General features: G+C 61.4%; 1 protein-coding gene across 4 annotated transcripts in view; it reads right to left on the bottom strand.

Moving 5' to 3' along the window:
- Positions 1-2208: 2208 nt before the first annotated feature.
- The window catches only part of PGAP2 (post-GPI attachment to proteins 2), an 18741-nt gene continuing 2917 nt past the window's right edge, over positions 2209-18032 (bottom strand). For 2 of the 4 annotated variants that reach the window (XM_051608782.1, XM_051608781.1), the window contains exons 2-6: positions 17801-17975; positions 16482-16734; positions 11810-11916; positions 3043-3151; positions 2209-2442 (exon numbers count right to left, since the gene is read on the bottom strand). In XM_051608782.1, the coding sequence (XP_051464742.1) occupies positions 2312-2442; positions 3043-3151; positions 11810-11916; positions 16482-16734; positions 17801-17965 (765 nt within the window). In that variant the 5' untranslated portion in view covers positions 17966-17975 and the 3' untranslated portion in view covers positions 2209-2311. Of the gene's footprint in view, positions 2443-3042; positions 3152-11809; positions 11917-15973; positions 16377-16481; positions 16735-17800; positions 17976-18032 lie in introns of those variants that run through there. The other 2 variants (XM_051608783.1, XM_051608785.1) reach the window with 2 other exon arrangements.

The following is an 18032-nucleotide window of genomic DNA, read 5'->3' as shown; positions in this document are numbered from 1 at the left end:
ATGTCCCCATGCCCGGGGCAGGAGCTGGCCCCTCGATCCCCTGCCAGGGCACCAACACAAGCCCCCCGGCCCCCCAGGACTGGCAGGGCACGGGCAGGGGCTGCAGCCCCCGCGGAGGAGCGGGTGCTGGGACGAGGGGGGACCCCGGGGCGGGAGGCGGGGAGCGGGATGTGGCCCCGCTCTGGCCCCGGAGCAGCGGGATGAGCTCATGGCTGTTCCCTCCCAGCCGCTCCCGGCCCGGCTGCGCTGAGGTCAGGGCTCCCCAACCCCCCCAGGAGCCCCAGCACGGACCAGAGGGAAACTGAGGCAGCAGCTCCCCTGCCCAGCCCCGGAACCCCCGCCCCGCAGCCGGACCGGCAGCCCCGGGGCTGGGGGGGAGCAGAGCCCGGACCCGGGGGGGTGGACTCGCCCGGAACCTCTGAGTTCCATCCAGCCCCGATCCCGCCCCGATCCCGGCTCCTCCCGCCCCCCCGGGCCTGCCCAGCACCCGGGGGGGCCACGTCCTGCACCCCAGCACCCAGGACCCACGCTCTGCATCCCAGCACCCAGGATCCGTGTCCCACACCTCAGTCCCAGCACCCAGGGCCCGTGTTCTGCACCCGTTTCAACACCCAGGATCCACATCCCCCACTCCAGCCCCAGCACCCTTGGTCCACATCCTGCACCCCGGCTCAGCCCCCACCCTGGCCTGGGGTCCCAGGAAGGGACGGTCTCCATGGCCATGTCCTGTCCCCACTGCCTGGTCCCAGGAGGGTGTATCGTGGCTGGAGGTGGGACAGAGTTTGCTGAGAGCTCACCAAAAACCTCACGGCTTTATTTCCACCTCACACCCCGGCACAGGCACTGCAGGGACAGCAGGTCACACAGATGCAGGCAGGGGACACGGATGGGTCCCAGCACGGTGTGGTGGGGACACTCCTGGATGGGCACACGCGTGGCAGGACCTGCTCCATGGCCAGCCCAGCTCTGGCACTGCCAGGGCCACCAGCCAGGGTGCCCCAGCCCGTTGAGGAGGAGGTTCTGCCCAAGCCCTGCCAGCACAGGGACAAGTGCTGGGACATCCCAGGGGTCTGGAGGTGGTGGCATTTGCAGAGACCCATGTTGGGTCAAGGCTGAGCATGGTGGGGGTGAGCCCAGGCAAGCACCAAGCTCCCCAGGTTCAAGACAGGTCCTGGTGCCAACAGGACATCAGAGCAGGGACCTTCACCACAAGCCCACTGGCCTTTCCTCCCCAAACTGGGATTGACCTGGAGCACAGCACCCCTGGGAGCACCCTCTCCTTGCTGGAAGGGATTTCTGGGCAGGAAGCAGGAGAGCGTGGGTGCTCCTGCCCCTGTGCCCTTGCACTCCAGCTCTCCTGCTGTGCTCCCGTGCAGCTGGTGCTTCAGAAGACACTTCCATCTTCAGGACGTCCCCTCCTGGACACAGCCAAGGATGGGCCAGGACCCTGGCCCAGCTCCAAATGGGAGAGTAGTGCCTGGAGCCAGCCCCAAGCCGAGGCTCTCATGCTCACCCCAGGCTCTGGAAGAGCTTGGACCCAGTTCCATGGATCCATGTCCCACATCCCAACACCCAGATCCACATCCCACACCCCAGCACACAGGGTCCATGTCCCACATCCCAGCACCCAAATCCATGTCCCACATCCCAGCACACAGGGTCCATGTCCCACATCCCAGCACCCAAATCCATGTCACACATCCCAGCATGCAGGGTCCATGTCCCACATCCCAGCACCCAAATCCATGTCACACATCCCAGCACCCTGGCATGGACCCAGCTCTGCCCCAAGGGCCTCCCAAGGAGTCAAAGCTTTGGGCTGCTCCACTTTGGGAGTGTGACCAGAGAGATGAGGGGGCAGCCAGTGCTCCTTCTCCTGAGGCTGCCTTAACCTCCAGGCCCAAAAGGCCACCAGCCCTTTTTGAAGACCTTGGCCAAGGATCCTCAGCCTGGAGGAGGATCCATGAGACCAGCCAGGGCAAGGCTGGGAGCAGAATCCTGCTCTGCCCAGAGCATCCTCCAAGGAAAGAGACAGCAGGTACCTGCCCCCTCCTCTGTCCCCCTGCCCATCCCAGCAGCCAGCAGGGAGCCAGGACAGGGGGTACCAGCTTCGAGGGTCCCCAACAAGAGCCCCCAGGTCTCCCCTCCAGGCACAGCCAGGGGCCATGCACAGACACCTGTGGGACTCAGGACCCTGGGACAATCCATGTGGCAGCTCCACAGCAAACACCCTGTCCCCAGCCTGGGGGCAGCAGGAGAGAGAAGGGGCTCAGCCTCCCCCAGGGGACCAGCAGCCCCCGCCCGTGGGCAGCTAGAAGTGCTTGTCCTCCAGCAGCGAGCTCACCACCAGCTCCTTGTTGCCAAAGTCCCAAAAGGCAGTCATGTGGAAGGCCATGTTGGAGAGGACAACCAGGTACTCCAGGAGGGCGAAGATGGTGTACACTGGTGATGAAACAGAGCAGGTGAGGGGGGATCACTGAATTGTTCTGGCTGGAAAAGGACTTTATGATCGAGTCCGACCATTAACCCAACTCTACCCAGTCCTGTGCTAACCCATGTCCCTCAGCACCACATCGACATGGCTCTGAAACACCTCCAGGGATGGTGGTTCAATCACCTCCCTGGGCAGCCTAGGCCAGGGTTTGACAACCCTTTCAGGGAAGCAGTTTCATTTAACATCCAACAGCCACCCCGGGCTGGCACTGCAGCACCCTTGGCAGCCAAGGGGTCACCCCGGCCCCTTCCTGGGCAGAGGGTGGATTTGGGTTGGATGTGAGGAAGAAATTCCTCACTCTGAGGATGGTGAGACCCTGGCCCAGGTTGCCCAGGGAAGCTGTGGCTGCCCCATCCCTGGCAGTGTTGAAGGGCAGGTTGGATGGGGCTTGGAGCAGCCTGGGCTGCTGGGAGGTGTCCCTGCCCATGCAGGGGTGGGGCTGGATGGGATTTAAGGTCCCTCCAACCCACACCAGTCTGGGATTCTATGACCCTCCCAGGCATGGCCAAGCCATGGGGGGGACAGCAGCCCTGCCCCAGCCCCCTTACCTCCAGGGCCACAGTACCAGTTGTGGTGGAAGTAGACGCAGACAGCAAAAGTGAAGGTGATGAAGGTGAAGAAGAAGAGCAGCTGCTTCCACTTGTACGACTTGCGCTCCTGGAAGAGACCAAGGGCTGGGTCACCACCTGGGCCAGTCCCTGGTGCCTGCCCCATCCCTCTGACCCAGCTGAGCAGGGACCTGCTGAGGTCACAAGCAGCTCAGCCTTCACCCCTGTGGACACTGGAGATGCTGGAGCAGCCACCCAGCTCCCCAGGGAAGCTCTGCCCTGGCCTGGGCAGGCACCAGGAGCCCCTCTGCACCCTGGTTCCTCGGGCACAGCCACCCAGGTAAGGACCTTGGAGGCACAAGGGGGGGATCACACCCACGTGGAAATGAACCAAGTTGCTGCCCACAGCAGGGAGCCCCAAGGGCAGGATGTCATGGGGGGCTGCACTGCTCCAGAACCCACCCAGCTCCTTCCCTGTACAGCCAGTGAGGGGCAATGGGGGCCACAGGGTCTCCAGCACCATCAAACACCAACAAGCTACAGAGCCTGAACCCACCCATGTCCTGGGCTGTGTCACCAGCAGCGTGACCAGCAGGGCCAGGGAGGGGATTGTCCCCTCTGCTCTGCTCTGCTGAGACCCCCCTGCAGGGCTGGGAGCAGCTCTGGGGTCCCCAGCACAGGAAGGACACGGAGCTGTTGGAGAGAGGCCAGAGGAGGCCCCGGAGATGCTGGGAGGGCTGGAGCAGCTCTGCTCTGGAGCCAGGCTGGGAGAGTTGGGGTGCTGAGCCTGGAGAAGAGAAGGCTCCAGGGAGAGCTGAGAGCACCTTCCAGGGCCTGAAGGGGCTCCAGGAAAGCTGGGGAGGGGCTTGGGACAAGGGCAGGGAGGGCTGGGAGCAGGGGGAAGGGTTTCCAGCTGGAAGAAGGGAGAACTTTGAGGCAGGAGCAGCCGGCCACCCGCAGGGATGTCCATGGGGCTCTCACCACTCCCCCAGGTCAGGCCCAGGGCTCTACCAGACAGCAGATCCTCCAGCTGCAGGTGGCCCCGGGCTCTGCCCAACGGTCCCAGGGTGGGGAATTCACCAGCAGGGCAGGCGGAGGCGGCTGAGGCTGCTCCCCCCACTTGCAACTGCACCCAGGAGGAGGAAACCACAGGCTGGGGCGGGCGCCGCGCTGGAGACACCGTAGAAACCACCCTGGTGCCGCGGGGCCCCATCCTGTCCCCACAGCACCACCTTTAGCAGCACCACAGGTGGGAGCAGAGCACGGGGATGAAGTGTTCCCACCACCCTGAGCATCGTGGAGAAAGAAACGTTAATGCCCTTCGGGTGAGCACAGAATCGTTGACTCACAGGCTGGTTTGGGTGGGAAGAGACCTCAAATGCCATCCAGTGCCACCCCTGCATGGGCAGGGCCACCTCCCAGCAGCCCAGGTTGCTCCAAGCCCCATCCAACCTGCCCTTCAACACTGCCAGGGATGGGGCAGCCACAGCTTCCCTGGGCAACCTGGGCCAGGCTCTCCCCACCCTCACAGCCCAGAATTTCTCCCTCACATCTCAGCTCCAGCTCCCTCTGCCAGCTGGAAACCCTTCCCCCTGCTCCCAGCCCTCCCTGCCCTTGTCCCAAGCCCCTCCCCAGCTTTCCTGGAGCCCCTTCAGGCACTGGAAGGTGCTCTCAGGTCTCCCTGGAGCCTTCTCTTCTCCAGGCTCAACACCCCAACTCTCCCAGCCTGGCTCCAGAGCAGAGCTGCTCCAGCCCTCCCAGCATCTCCATGGCTCCTCTGGCCTCTCTCCAACAGCTCCGTGTCCTTCCTGTGCTGGGGACCCCAGAGCTGTTCCCAGCCCTGCAGGGGGTCTCAGCAGAGCAGAGCAGGGAGCCCTCATGGCAGAGGAACCCCAAACTGCAGCTGGACATCAAGGAAGACATAGGGGGGGAACCAGTGTCTCCACTCCAATGTGCTGAGCCCTGTGGGAAACCCCCGTGGGGCAGGGGGTGGAAAGGAGGGTTCAGCCCCAAAGAAAACATCCGGGGGTGCCACAAAGGGCCCAGACAGGGGCTGTTATTCCCGCTTCTGGGTGGGAGGGGAATTTCCCCCTCGTCTGACGTTTCACGTGAGACAAAATCTCCCATTATCAGGGACTGCTGAGAGTAAGGAAAATTTAAATTGCCCCATCACACTTTCCGCCCCCCCCCACCCCCCCTGCCTCCCCGCCCCGGAAAGCTCAGCTCTGAGAGCACAAACAGGTCACAGCAGGGAGGAAAACCCAGAGAGGAAGGACGGCCCCGCCAGTGCCCTCAACATCTGGGGACAACATCTGGGGACGTGGGGCCTGCACCTCCACCCCGGGGGCCTGGGCAGGTTCTTCCCCCCTCGGGTTGACCCAGGTCCCTCTCGCCAGCATCTCCCAGGACCCCGGGAAGCAGGAGGAGGCTGGAGCTGAGGTGTGAGGGTGGAGAGGCTGCAGTGCCCGGGAGCGGAGCAGCAACGAGGCGCCGGGTCCGGGCGTTTGCAGCGGGTCCCTAAGAGCCCCTGGGGGAGAGCAGCAGCTCCCGGGCACTGCACCACACTGTGCTGCACTGCACGGCCCTGCACAGCGTGAGACCGCCCTGCACTGCGTCCTGCTGCCCTGCACTGTGTCATACAGCACTGCATTGCATCCTGCTGCACTGCATCCTGCTGCCCTGCACTGTGTCATACAGCACTGCACTGCATCCTGCTGCACTGCACTGTGTCATACAGCACTGCACTGCGTCCTGCTGCACTGCGTCCTGCTGCCCTGCACTGTGTCATATAGCACTGCACTGCGTCCTGCTACACTGCACGGTGTGATACAGCACTGCATGGTGTGATACTGCACTGCACTGTGTCATACAGCACTGCACTGCATCCTGCTGCACTGCACGGTGTGATACAGCACTGCATGGTGTCATACAGCACTGCACCGTGTCCTACTGCACTGCATGGTGTGACACTGCACTGCACAGAGTGACACTGCACTGTGTCTTACTGCACTGCACGGCGTCTTACTGCACTGCACAGCATGATACAGCACTGCATGGTGTCATACAGCATTGCACTGTGTGATACTGCACCGCACCAGGTCCTACTGCACTGCACCATGTCACACAGCACCTCAGTGCACTGCACTGCAGACCCCCAGTGCCCACCCTGCAGTGGATCAGAGGCAGCCCCAGGTCCCTCACAAGGGGCTCACAGTGACCTGGTGCCGAAGGCTGGGGGACCAGGCAGCTGAACCTGCCAGGAGCAGTGAGGGGCCATGGGGGTGACCCCAGCCTGGCAGGGCGGTGGGGACAGCCCAGGCCAGGAGCAGAACAGCTGCTCAACTCCACCAGCAGCTGCTGGAGCTCCTGCTGCACTGCCCGCAGAGCTAGGTCCTGCCTCCTCCTCCTGCATCAGGGCAGGGGGCAACGCTCCAGCTCCCCATCCCCATGCTCCTCCTCACTGCTGCAGGGACCCTAGACCTGATCCTGACCCTAAGCTTAATGGAGCATGGTGCAGCACAGAAACTACTCCCCTGCAGGGCCTGGGCAGAGAGGTACCGGGGAAGAGGGATACCAAGGCAGAGGGATGCCAGGTCAGAGGGATGCCTGGCACGGGCAGCAGGCACTACCTCCCAGAGCCAGGGGGCTCCAAGCTCCCCCAGGGCCTTGCTGGGGCTGCTGGCCTGCCAAAACTCAGCTGCCAACCCCAGCTCCACAATTTCCTCCTGGCAAGACAGAGCAGGGCACCAGTGTCCCCTGCAAGGCTCTCCAGTTTCACACAGTGTCCCCCCCCTCCCCGAGCCAGCCCTCCATGCCTGAATGTGTGTCTGGCCCAGAAAACCTCAGGGGAATTATATTTAGTCTGGCAGCTTGAAAGGCTTTGGGCTGAGGCATAAGCCCCATGCACACGGAGGTGACTCAAGAGCAGGAGGCTGGATGATGGGAGACAGAAGAGACCAGCTGCACCAACACCAGCTGGGGGGGACAGCCCTGCAGCCCCAGCCCAGGACACTGCTCTGTGCTGCTCTGAGCCTGCAGAAAGCACCTGGTGTCTCCTCCCCCTGCCCTACATGAGCCCCAGCCCTGCAAACTCGGCTGAGAGGCACGGAACCTCTTCCCCCACTGCCTCCAGAGGGGAGGAAGAGGGACCACACACCCCAGTTCCTGGTGGGGACAGGGAATGGGAAGATAAAGTGCCATTAATTCAAAATGCAACAGCCATACTGTCCTGAGACCCTTCAAGCACTAGTGTGCTCAAGAGCTGTCCCTTCATGGAATCACAGAATGGTTGGGTTGGAGGGACCTTAAAGATCACCCAGTCCCACCCCTGACATGAAGGGGTTGCTCCAAGCCCCATCCAACCTGCCCTTCAACACTGCCAGGGATGGGGCAGCCACAGCTTCCCTGGGCAACCTGGGCCAGGCTCTCCCCACCCTCACAGCCCAGAATTTCTCCCTCACATCTCAGCTCCAGCTCCCTCTGCCAGCTGGAAACCCTTCCCCCTGCTCCCAGCCCTCCCTGCCCTTGTCCCAAGCCCCTCCCCAGCTTTCCTGGAGCCCCTTCAGGCCCTGGAAGGTGCTCTCAGCTCTCCCTGGAGCCTTCTCTTCTCCAGGCTCAACACCCCAACTCTCCCAGCCTGGCTCCAGAGCAGAGCTGCTCCAGCCCTCCCAGCATCTCCGGGGCCTCCTCTGGCCTCTCTCCAACAGCTCCGTGTCCTCCCTGTGCTGGGGACCCCAGAGCTGCTCCCAGCCCTGCAGGGGGGTCTCAGCAGAGCAGAGCAGAGGTTGCTTCCTGGGGGCCAGCAGCACCTGAAGGTGATGTGCTGCACGCTGGTCCCAGCTCCCCCTCGAGCATTTCTGGCTCCCCTGCGGTGAAGCACAAGCTGCCCCAGCACTGAGACCTCAGCTCTGGGATATTTATAGAGGTGTGTGAGCCCCCGTGGCTGCCCCGGGGGCCGCTGCCCTGGCCGGGGCGCGGGGCTGAAACCACGAGTCCTCAGCCGAGCCGCAGCCCCTGGGACGGGGCGGGGAAAAGATGTTTGCAGACAAGAAGTGAAACTGCCCTGCTCTGCTGCACCGCTCGGCCCCGGCTGCGGCACAGATGGAGGGAGGGAGGGCTCCGAAGGGCGTGCGGCCAGCCAGGAGCTGACAGGGACCACACAGGTGCCAGCAGGGGAGGGCAATGCCACACCAGCCCCGGGCACCGTGTGAGCTGCCTCTGGTCCCCCGGGATCAGGCCAGAGCTTGAAGCTCGCTGGCTCTATTTGCCCTCCTCCCTCCCTGAGCTCTCCTCTCTGCCCCCTCCCCTCCTCCTCTCAGCCTGCTTTCTCTCTCTTTTCCCTCTTGCAGAGTTCTATTCTCCTTTCCCTCACTCTTTGCCACCTTGCAGCTGGAAACCATCTGTACTTCCCCCTTCACCAAGTTCCTCAGCACCTTCCTGCCCTTGCAGAAAGGCAGTTGCGACACCGAGCACGAGGCTTTTGCAAGACCAATTCCTGTAACTCGGGCACAGAAACTCTGGCAAACCTGGGGAGCTTCACCCCCTCTGGCAGCAGCGCCAGACACAGGGCCTGGGGAGGGCTCTGCTGGCCCTGTCCTGCTGCCCCACTTGGGTCCCCAAGGGGGCTGCACACAGATCCCCCCTCAGGGGATGGCTGGGCCCCATCTGCTCGCACAGAGTTTGTCCTGGAGATGGTGCAAGGTTCGGCCCAGGAGAACCTGAACCCCCCCGGGGACCCTGGGTGGCTTCCTCTGCTCCGGTACCCTCTGTTGAAGTGAAAGGAAGGAGGAGACACAACACGGGACCAGAACTGTCCCCCTCCCCTGTCCCCTCCTGCCACCACCGGCTGGGGGTAGGCAAACTGAAAGCCCCACAAGAGACACGAGCGGAGCAAAAAACCAGCCCCAAGACACCGTGACCCACCAGAAGAGACCACCCGCCCCCACCCCCAGCCTGGCCAGCTCAGCAGGCACTGCCCAACTTCTCCCTGCTGCTGCTGAGGCCGGCAGTTCCCACCGGCCCGGGGCGAGCAGGATGTGGCAGCGGCGTCACCACGCTGTCCCCGGCCTCGTGCAGCCCTGTCACCCCCCTGCCCAGACACGCGAGCCGTGGGGGTGGCAGGAGCCAGGCCAAGCCTGTCAGCCAAGCCTGGGGCCACCAGCAGCCTCGGGAAGCTGGCAGGCATCCCAGGGAACCCAAGTGGTCCAGCCCGGAGGAGCTGCGGCCCCGTGGGAGTGATTCCCAGCAGGAGCCCCACGGGCACCTCCCGGGATGGGGGGGGAGCGACGGGCAGATCTGCAGAGGGGTGATAAGGGAGAGCACCTGCTTATCAGAGGGCACTGCCCACCCTGGCCCTGGATCCACACACATCCACAGGCAGCCACGCCGGGGCCACGCTTCCCTGTCGGGAGGAACTGGCTCTGCACCCTCCAGCCACAGCTCCACCTGGTGACAACCAGCCCCGCGGGGAGCTGGGGCAGGGGGGACACTCCGTGGGGGACAGCCAGCTCTGGGAGGGCCATGCTCAGCTCCCCTCCACCTGCTGGGCCTTTCCAAGGTGGCAGGAGGAAGCTGAGCTGGAGCAGGAGATGCACAAGCTGCTCCAGTGCCTGCAGGCGCAGGAGAACCCAGGTGACAGCCCCTGGTGACAGCCCCGGGTGACAGACACCCCAAAGGCTGCCTGGGCATGGGCTGGACCCCCAGGAGAGCCCCACAGAGGGCTGGGGAAGGGGCTGGAGCACCAGTCTGAGCAGGAGCAGCTGGGGGAGCTGGGGGTGTCCAGCCTGGAGCAAAGGAGGCTGAGGGGAGACCTGCTGGCTCTGCAGCTCCTGAGAGGAGGTTGGAGCCAGGGGGGTCGGGCTCTGCTCCCCAGGAACAAGCGACAGGACCAGAGGGAACGGCCTCAAGTTGTGCCAGGGGAGGCTGAGGTTGGATCTGGGGAACAATTCCTTCCTGGCAAGGGTTGTCAGGGCCTGGCCCAGGCTGCCCAGGGCAGGGGGGAGTCCCCATCCCTGGAGGGGTTTCCAAGCCCTGGAGATGGTGCTGAGGGACACAGGGCAGGGGTGGCCTGGGCAGGGCTGGGGGAGCAGTGGGACTGGGTGATCTTGAAGATCTTTTCCAACCAAAACAATGCTACGATTCTAAAGCCCCCATCCCACTGCAACTTCATGGCCTGGCTGTGGATGTGCAGACACGGGGGGCTCTGGACAACCATGCCAGCACCTCCTGCCTGCTCTCCTCGGCTCCTCAGCAGCAGATAAGGAACCAGACCAGACATGGTGGCAGAGTGGGAAACCTGCAGGGAGAGGTGCTGCCAGATGGTGGCAGAGCACACCAGCTCAAAACACCACCCGTGGGGCCTTGCTCATGATGTTTCCTGAGGTGAATTTGGGAGAAACCCACCCCAAGTACTCCCAGAGAGAAGCCAGATGTTGATGGGAGCAGCCTGCTCACCTCCCTGACTCGATCCTCCAGCTCCAGTCCTGGGATGGGCCAGGGACACCTTCCAGCAGAGCTCTCTGCCTGCAGCTCCTGCCACAGGCAGCATCCTGTACCCACGGCCAGCGGGGCATGCAGGATGAGCCAGAAAGGCTGAAATAAATCAAGGAAGCCCTGGAAAAGCTGCCAAGGAGTGACTGCTGAGCTCCTGTCATCCCTGCATCACCAGGTCACATCCCAGCGACAGAGGGGAACCCCTGCATCTCCCAGTTCCATAGGGAATCTTGCAGCCAAACAACTACTGGAAGAGTCTTTCCAGGTGTCTGGAATAAGCCAGTGAGGGGCTGGACTCAGGGAACTGCTGGGAGGGACAAGAAACAGCCGTGATGGAGCAGGAGCTGTTTCCAGGTGCTCCCTGTGCCTGTCCCAGCAGCCCCTGAGCCCAGCACCCTTGATCCCTGTGTCCAGACCCTTTGAAGGGACATGCTCCCACCTGCACCAGCTTCCCAGCCCTGGGATAAGAGCACACACCTCCAACAGCTTCCCCTGAAGGTCCCTGCTTTGCATAGCAACCACATTCCTGGGACAACCCAGTCCAAGGAGCCCTGGGGACCCTGTTTGGTGCTGGGGACTGTCAGGGTTGGATTGGGTGAGACACATCCCAAGGAGAAAAGGATGGAGAGATCCAGGGAGCCCAGAACTCCAGGCCAATCCTAGCATACAAGGGGCACATGTGCAGAAGCAGCTTTCACAGATGGAGTTTCAGAGCTGCCTGCCCTGCCCTCACACCACAAACCAGCAGGGAACCAAAGCTCCATCCAGGGGATGGAGACAGAAGCTCCTGGCTGGCTCCTCTGCACAACCAGTGAGTCCCTGAGCCCACCAGGACCCTCACAGAGGACAAGCCCCACAGCCCCCTGCTCCGTGCCATGATTCCTGGAGGAAAGGGACACCACAACACCCAGAGCCCGCTGCAGCTGTTCCCAGTCGGAGGCACCAGCAGGTTCCCAGTTTTCCCAGCACAGAGAAGCCAACGTCAGCTCAGAGGCAGGAGAAGGGGTCAGCAAAGCCATGGGGACACTAATGGGGCAGTTTTCAAACGTCAGCTCCAAGTGAGAACCAGAAATGGGAAATTAAAAGATTCCTCCCCACTTTGTTTTGATAAACCACAAACTTCAGTGACCACATTTCCCAGTTTCAGCTGGTGTGTCAACTCCCTCAGCACCTGGGTATGGTTATTTCACCAGTGAGCGACAGCCAAGAGCCCCCACCACCAGCCCAGAGCCCCTCCCCAGCACTGCACCCAGAGAAGAAAGGAAAGTGTCTGTACCTCAGGACTTACTGTGTGTTTCTTAGTCATTCTCCAGAGGATGCACGTCAGGAGCATGTGGCCCAGAGCCGACGTGATGAAGATGATGAAGGCATTTTCATGGATTGCTGAATCAACAAGACAACAGGTTTCCTGTTAAACCTGAGCCAAGAGTACATGGGGAACATGGAGGGAGGTTTGTGGAGGGTGCAGGATGGTGCTCTGCAGGCAGGGGTCCTGCCAGGGGTCCCAGCACCCAGGAGGTGTGAGCAGCAGGTGGGTTTCATGGCAAAACTGCTCAGACGAGGTTCCCCCATGAGCCTGGGGCTGGAGGGGGGTGCACATTGCTGGAAGACTCATCCCAAAGGTGCCAGGAGGGTGTTTATGTGCTCTGGCATCTGGTCTGAGAGTCTCTGCTGCTTCCCATGGCTGTGAACCTCAGACATGCTCGAGAGCAGCTCAGCATCACCAGCACTGTTCTAAACAAGGGGAAACTGAGGCACAGAGGGTGGGCTTGCACAGTGAGCCAGTCTGAGAACCAGACAGGGCATCTTCTGGTCTCCTGCATTATCTACCTGCCAGTTATTGATGGGCTGAGGTCAATTGTGTGTTGTTCAACCAAGCTCAGTGCTGGGTCCTGGGGTCATATCAACCTCAGGCAACACTCCAGGCTTGGGGAGAGGGACTGAAAGTGCTCAGGGGAAAAGAACCTGGGGGGTTGGTCGACAGAGGCTGGAGATGAGCCAGAGAGTGCCCAGATGGCCAAGGAGGCCACCAGCATCCTGGCTGTGTCACCACAGGGTGGGCAGCAGGAGCAGGGCAGGGATTGTGCCCCTGTGCTGGGCACTGGGGAGGGGGCACTTGGAGTCCTGGGGGCAGTTCTGGCCCCTCAGGACAAGAAGGAGATGGAGGGGCTGGAGCGTGTCCAGAGAAGGGCAAGGGAGCTGGGGAAGGGGCTGGAGCAGAAGGAGAAGGGGCTGGAGAACTTGTGAGGAGCAGCTGGGGGAGCTGGGGGTGTCCAGCCTGGAGCAAAGGAGGCTGAGGGGAGACCTGCTGGCTCTGCAGCTCCTGAGAGGAGGTTGGAGCCAGGGGGGTCGGGCTCTGCTCCCCAGGAACAAGCGACAGGACCAGAGGGAACGGCCTCAAGTTGTGCCAGGGGAGGCTGAGGTTGGATCTGGGGAACAATTCCTTCCTGGCAAGGGTTGTCAGGGCCTGGCCCAGGCTGCCCAGGGCAGGGGGGAGTCCCCATCCCTGGAGGGGTTTCCAAGCCCTGGAGATGGTGCTGAGGGACACGGGGCAGGGGTGGCCTTGGCAGGGCTGGGGAAGGGTTGGACTGGGTGACCTTAGAGGTCTTTTCCAACCAGAACTATTCCATAATGAACAGATGCCATCAGCCTTGTCACCAGCACTGAGCTTGCCTTGTGTGTCACTGAAGGAGCACAGAAGTGGGGTCAGGCTGGACGTGCAGCTGGAGCAGCTCACCAAGCCCCACACAAAGCCCAGGCACCTCCAGGCCAGTTAGTTTCAAATGACTGTTCCTATTATTCAAGGGAGTTTCCCAGCCTCTTCTCCAGGAACTGAACCACAGCCTGAATTCCCAGCCACCTGAACATGACACCATCCTCCCTGCTTCCCTTCCCAGTCCCAGGGGAACGGAAACCACAGGAGGAGCAAAGGCAGCACCAGAGGTGAAGACCTGACCATGTCTTGGCCAAGACGATTAACCTGGGCCTGTCCTCAGCTCGGGATGGCAGCTCAGCTCTGAAACTTTCCCCTCAAAGCTGGGATTAGTCTGCAAGAGGGATCTGAGAAAACTGGGTTAGTCTGAACCCTCTGGGGCTTTTTCCCAGCCACGCTCTGGTCTCCTCCTCGTGGAGCTCTGCACAATCCAGGCAGAGCCACAGAATGGGGCACAGGCAGAGCCCTGGGGGTGACAATGTGCTTTGAGTTGTCCCAAGGCCAAAAAGAGTGTCTGAATTCCCGAGGGCTCCCAGCCCTGGCAGGCTCTAGCAGCTCTGCCCTTAGGAGGGTCTGCAGCTCCCTGCCATGGTGGGGACAGCTGGGGACACTGGCAGGGGCAGGCAGGGTGACAAGGGGATGCCTCACCATAGGGGACAGGGAGTGCTGGCAGGAAGGTGAGTGGGACAGGAACACCCCTAGACCACAGACCTCCATCCTGGAAGTTCATCTCCAGCCATCCCAGGGCACTGGGCTCCACTAGGGATCCTCACCCGAAAGGCTGGGGAGGTCCTTGGCCTCTGCTCATGACACCACAGCCCTGAAGTCACCAGCCCCACTGGGGAAGGTCCAGTGGAAGCCAATGAGGACCCACATGGTGGGAAGCTCTGTTGGACAGAGTGGCCCTGGCACAGCTCCTGAGAGAGGAGCAGGGGGGGGAGAAGGGAAACAGCCACTGGGAAAGATGGGAACATCTAGGGGTGGGAAATAGGCAGTGGACCCAGAGAAGGGGCACCTGGCTTCCCAGCCCAAAGGCTGGTGGGGCTCTCACACTTGTCAGCTGCTTTCAGAGTCATACATCATGGAATTGTTTTTGGGTGGAAAAGACCTTTGAGACCATCCAGTCCAACAGTTAACTCAGCCCTGCCAAGGTCGCCACTGACCCATGTCCCTCAGCACCACTTCTACACCTTCTCCCAGACATCCTGCAACATCTCCAGACACCCACTTGAACAGGGAATCAGGACAGTGCCTGCAGTGCTCTGGGCTTCCAGTGGGATGCCCTGCTGTGGTGGCAGCAGGGGGCTGCAGGGACCCTCAGGAATCATCCACCTGCTCCCCTGGATCCCTCAGCCCTGCAGACACGTTCACAGCCTTCTCAAGAGAGCCCTGGTGGCCACAGCTCGTTTCCAGCTTGTTGCTCTCAGCAGTCACAAGGATTCCTGATCCCCACCATGTCTGCCCTTTCAGAGCTTGTTCTCCTCACCCGTTGTGAGTGGGAAGATAATCTCAACACATCAGCTGCACCCCTGTGCCCCAGCTCACCCTTCCACCAACCTTCCCCCAGCAGCCCCATTCCAAACCTCCTCAGAGCACCAGCCCAGACTCTTTGTGAGACCTTGTGAGAACATTTTGCCTGTGCTGGGCACTGGGGAGGGGGCACCTGGAGTCCTGGGGGCAGTTCTGGCCCCTCAGGACAAGAAGGACATGGAGGGGCTGGAGCGTGTCCAGAGAAGGGCAAGGGAGCTGGGGAAGGGGCTGGAGCAGAAGGAGAAGGGGCTGGAGAACTTGTGAGGAGCAGCTGGGGGAGCTGGGGGTGTCCAGCCTGGAGCAAAGGAGGCTGAGGGGAGACCTGCTGGCTCTGCAGCTCCTGAGAGGAGGTTGGAGCCAGGGGGGTCGGGCTCTGCTCCCCAGGAACAAGCGACAGGACCAGAGGGAACGGCCTCAAGTTGTGCCAGGGGAGGCTGAGGTTGGATCTGGGGAACAATTCCTTCCTGGCAAGGGTTGTCAGGGCCTGGCCCAGGCTGCCCAGGGCAGGGGGGAGTCCCCATCCCTGGAGGGGTTTCCAAGCCCTGGAGATGGTGCTGAGGGACACGGGGCAGGGGTGGCCTGGGCAGGGCTGGGGGAGCAGTGGGACTGGGTGATCTTCAAGGTCTTTTCCAACCAAAACTACTCCATGATTCTATCACCCCCCAACTGGACACCGTATCTGTCATTGTCACCCTCACAGGTGAGCAGGGACAGGTGACTCGTGACTCTCTTGCTGCCATGTCCCAGAGCTGGGGTTGTTCCTGCTGCAAGAGCAGCATCTCGCTGGCTCCTGGGTCTGAGTCCTCTCAAGTCAACCCCTGGTGCCACCTTCAGACCTTTGGATTAAACAGCACCTGATGTCACCTCTGGCACTTCCTCTCAGATAAGACCAGAGGACAAAAGAGCATTTCTCAGCCTGTCCTGACTGTGCTCTCCACACACCAACTTCATCTGAGAGACTCTGACTTTGTTTTCAGGCCAAGACAGGGAATTTTGCCCAGGCAGTTTCGTGGGAAGGTGTTGAAAAGGCAGCTGGAACCAACAGCCAGAGCTCAGCAGTGGCCATGGAGGAGTCAGCAGGGATGAGCACCAACCTGGTGACAACCAGGCAAGTGGGAACCAAGTCCTAACATCTGATCCTCCCGGTGCTGACACAAAAATTCAACCTACACTTTCAGGGAACTATCAGTTACCAAGAGTTTGGGGAAGAACGTGGCTATTTGCCCTCTATGGACTGTGAACTTTGCTCTATAAATACTCATTTTAATAGAATTATTTTAATTAAGAGACTTATTTTTCTTAGAATCATAAAATAGTGGGGGTTGGAAGGGAGCTCTGGAGATCATCCATCCAACCCCCTAGAGCAGGATCCCTACAGCAGATCCCACAGGAACCTCCAGAGGGGTTGGGATGTCTCCAGAGAAGGAGCCTCCACAGCCTCTCTGGGCAGCCTGGCCCAGGGCTCTGCCACCCTCACAGGCAACAAGCTCCTCCTCATCTTCAGCTTGACCCTCCTGTGCTCCAGCTTGTGCCCGTGGCCCCTTGTCCTGTCCCTGGGCACTGCTGAGAAGAAACTGGCCCCTTCTCCTGGACACGCACCCTTCAGATATTTGTAAGCATTAATAAGATCTTCTTTCCACTGATTATTTCCCCTCCAAGCTGACCAGTTCCAGAACTCCTCCTGCGCTGGGCAGGAGGCACCTACCATAGTTCTCAGAGGAGGAGACATAGGTGAGGAGGAGGAGGGCGAAGTTCTCCAGCAGGTTGAGCAGCAGGTTGCAGTGGCAGAGGCGCAGGTAGCGGGGGTGGGCGCAGGGGCAGCTCAGGTAGTGGTTCCAGTAGGCCAGGGCCACCAGCAGGCGCGGGGCGGCGTGGAGGGCGACGCAGAGACGCCAGACGTAGCGCTGGGGGGTCTCGCCCCCGATGGCCGCGCTGATGGACGGGAGGTAGTTGGGCACCTGGGAAAGGGACAGCGGGTCACAGGCAGAGGCACGGCAGCTCGTGGTGTGGTGCAGAGAAGAGAGAAGGCTCCAGGGAGACCTGAGAGCACCTTCCAGGGCCTGGAGGGGCTCCAGGAAAGCTGGGGAGGGGCTTGGGACAAGGGCAGGGAGGGCTGGGAGCAGGGGGAAGGGTTTCCAGCTGGCAGAGGGAGCTGGAGCTGAGATGGGAGGGAGAAATTCTGGGCTGTGAGGGTGGGGAGAGCCTGGCCCAGGTTGCCCAGGGAAGCTGTGGCTGCCCCATCCCTGGCAGTGTTGAAGGGCAGGTTGGATGGGGCTTGGAGCAGCCTGGGCTGCTGGGAGGTGTCCCTGCCCATGCAGGGGGGGCACTGGGTGAGCTTTAAGATCCCTTCCCAACCAAACCAGTCTGGAGTTTCATGGATTGCTGTCCCTCAGAGCTACTGGAATTCCTCAGAGGAATCACAGCATGTGCTTGCGGGTTGGGAGGGACCAGCTCGATTTCCCAAAGGGATGTGCTCAGGCTCCTCCCCATGGCACACGCGTGGGGAAGCAGCTGGTTCCAAGCTGGGACCCAAGGACAGGAGTAGGTGGTCGGTCTGACACCAGCAGGAGGTGACCTCAGGGCTCTGTGTCATCTGTTCCTTGTGTGCTCTGGGGTGACACAGGCTGAGGGTGCTGCCAAAATCTGGAGCAGGGACACCTCCCACCAGACCAGGTTGCTCTCCCAGCCTGCAACCCCTTTCCTCAGGGCTGAGCTCACTCTTCCACCAGACAGCATTTTGCTCTGTAGCTTCACTGGTTTTATCCCTTACAAGAACCACCACTAACGTGCCCAGTACAGACACACCAACCTGACCAGTCTGCACTTCCCAAGGTCCCTTTTATAAACCTCAGACCCCAGCTGCCAGGCCCCAGGCACCACAACAAAATAAAGCACCTGGTCCAACATCCCCCGACACTTCTGGTGGGAAAGTGCAGAAGAACAGAGGGGTCCTGCCACCCCCACGGCCGCCCCAGCCCAGCAGCCACAACCTGGGGGGACACTGAGCAGATGAGGGTCGCTTACCCCACAGTGGGTGGCTGTTGTCTCCTGGAAATGGAACAGCAAAGACCAGGTGACACAGAAGAGGAACCCGAAGAGGGGGCAGAACACGGTGCCAAGGGCCAGGGTGGTGAAGCGGAGCCGGAAGAGAACCCCATCCCGATCCAGGGGCAGGGGCACCTGCAGCATCGTGGTGGACCTGGCAACAAGAAGGAAGTGCTGGAGAGGGGTTCTCTGTCCTCCTGAGAGGTCCAGC

Source organism: Apus apus, chromosome 1 (genome assembly GCF_020740795.1).
Source record: "Apus apus isolate bApuApu2 chromosome 1, bApuApu2.pri.cur, whole genome shotgun sequence".
Lineage (NCBI taxonomy): Eukaryota > Metazoa > Chordata > Aves > Apodiformes > Apodidae > Apus > Apus apus.
The sequence above is the reverse complement of the archived record's forward strand: the minus strand, read 5'-3'. Positions and strand labels throughout refer to the sequence as shown.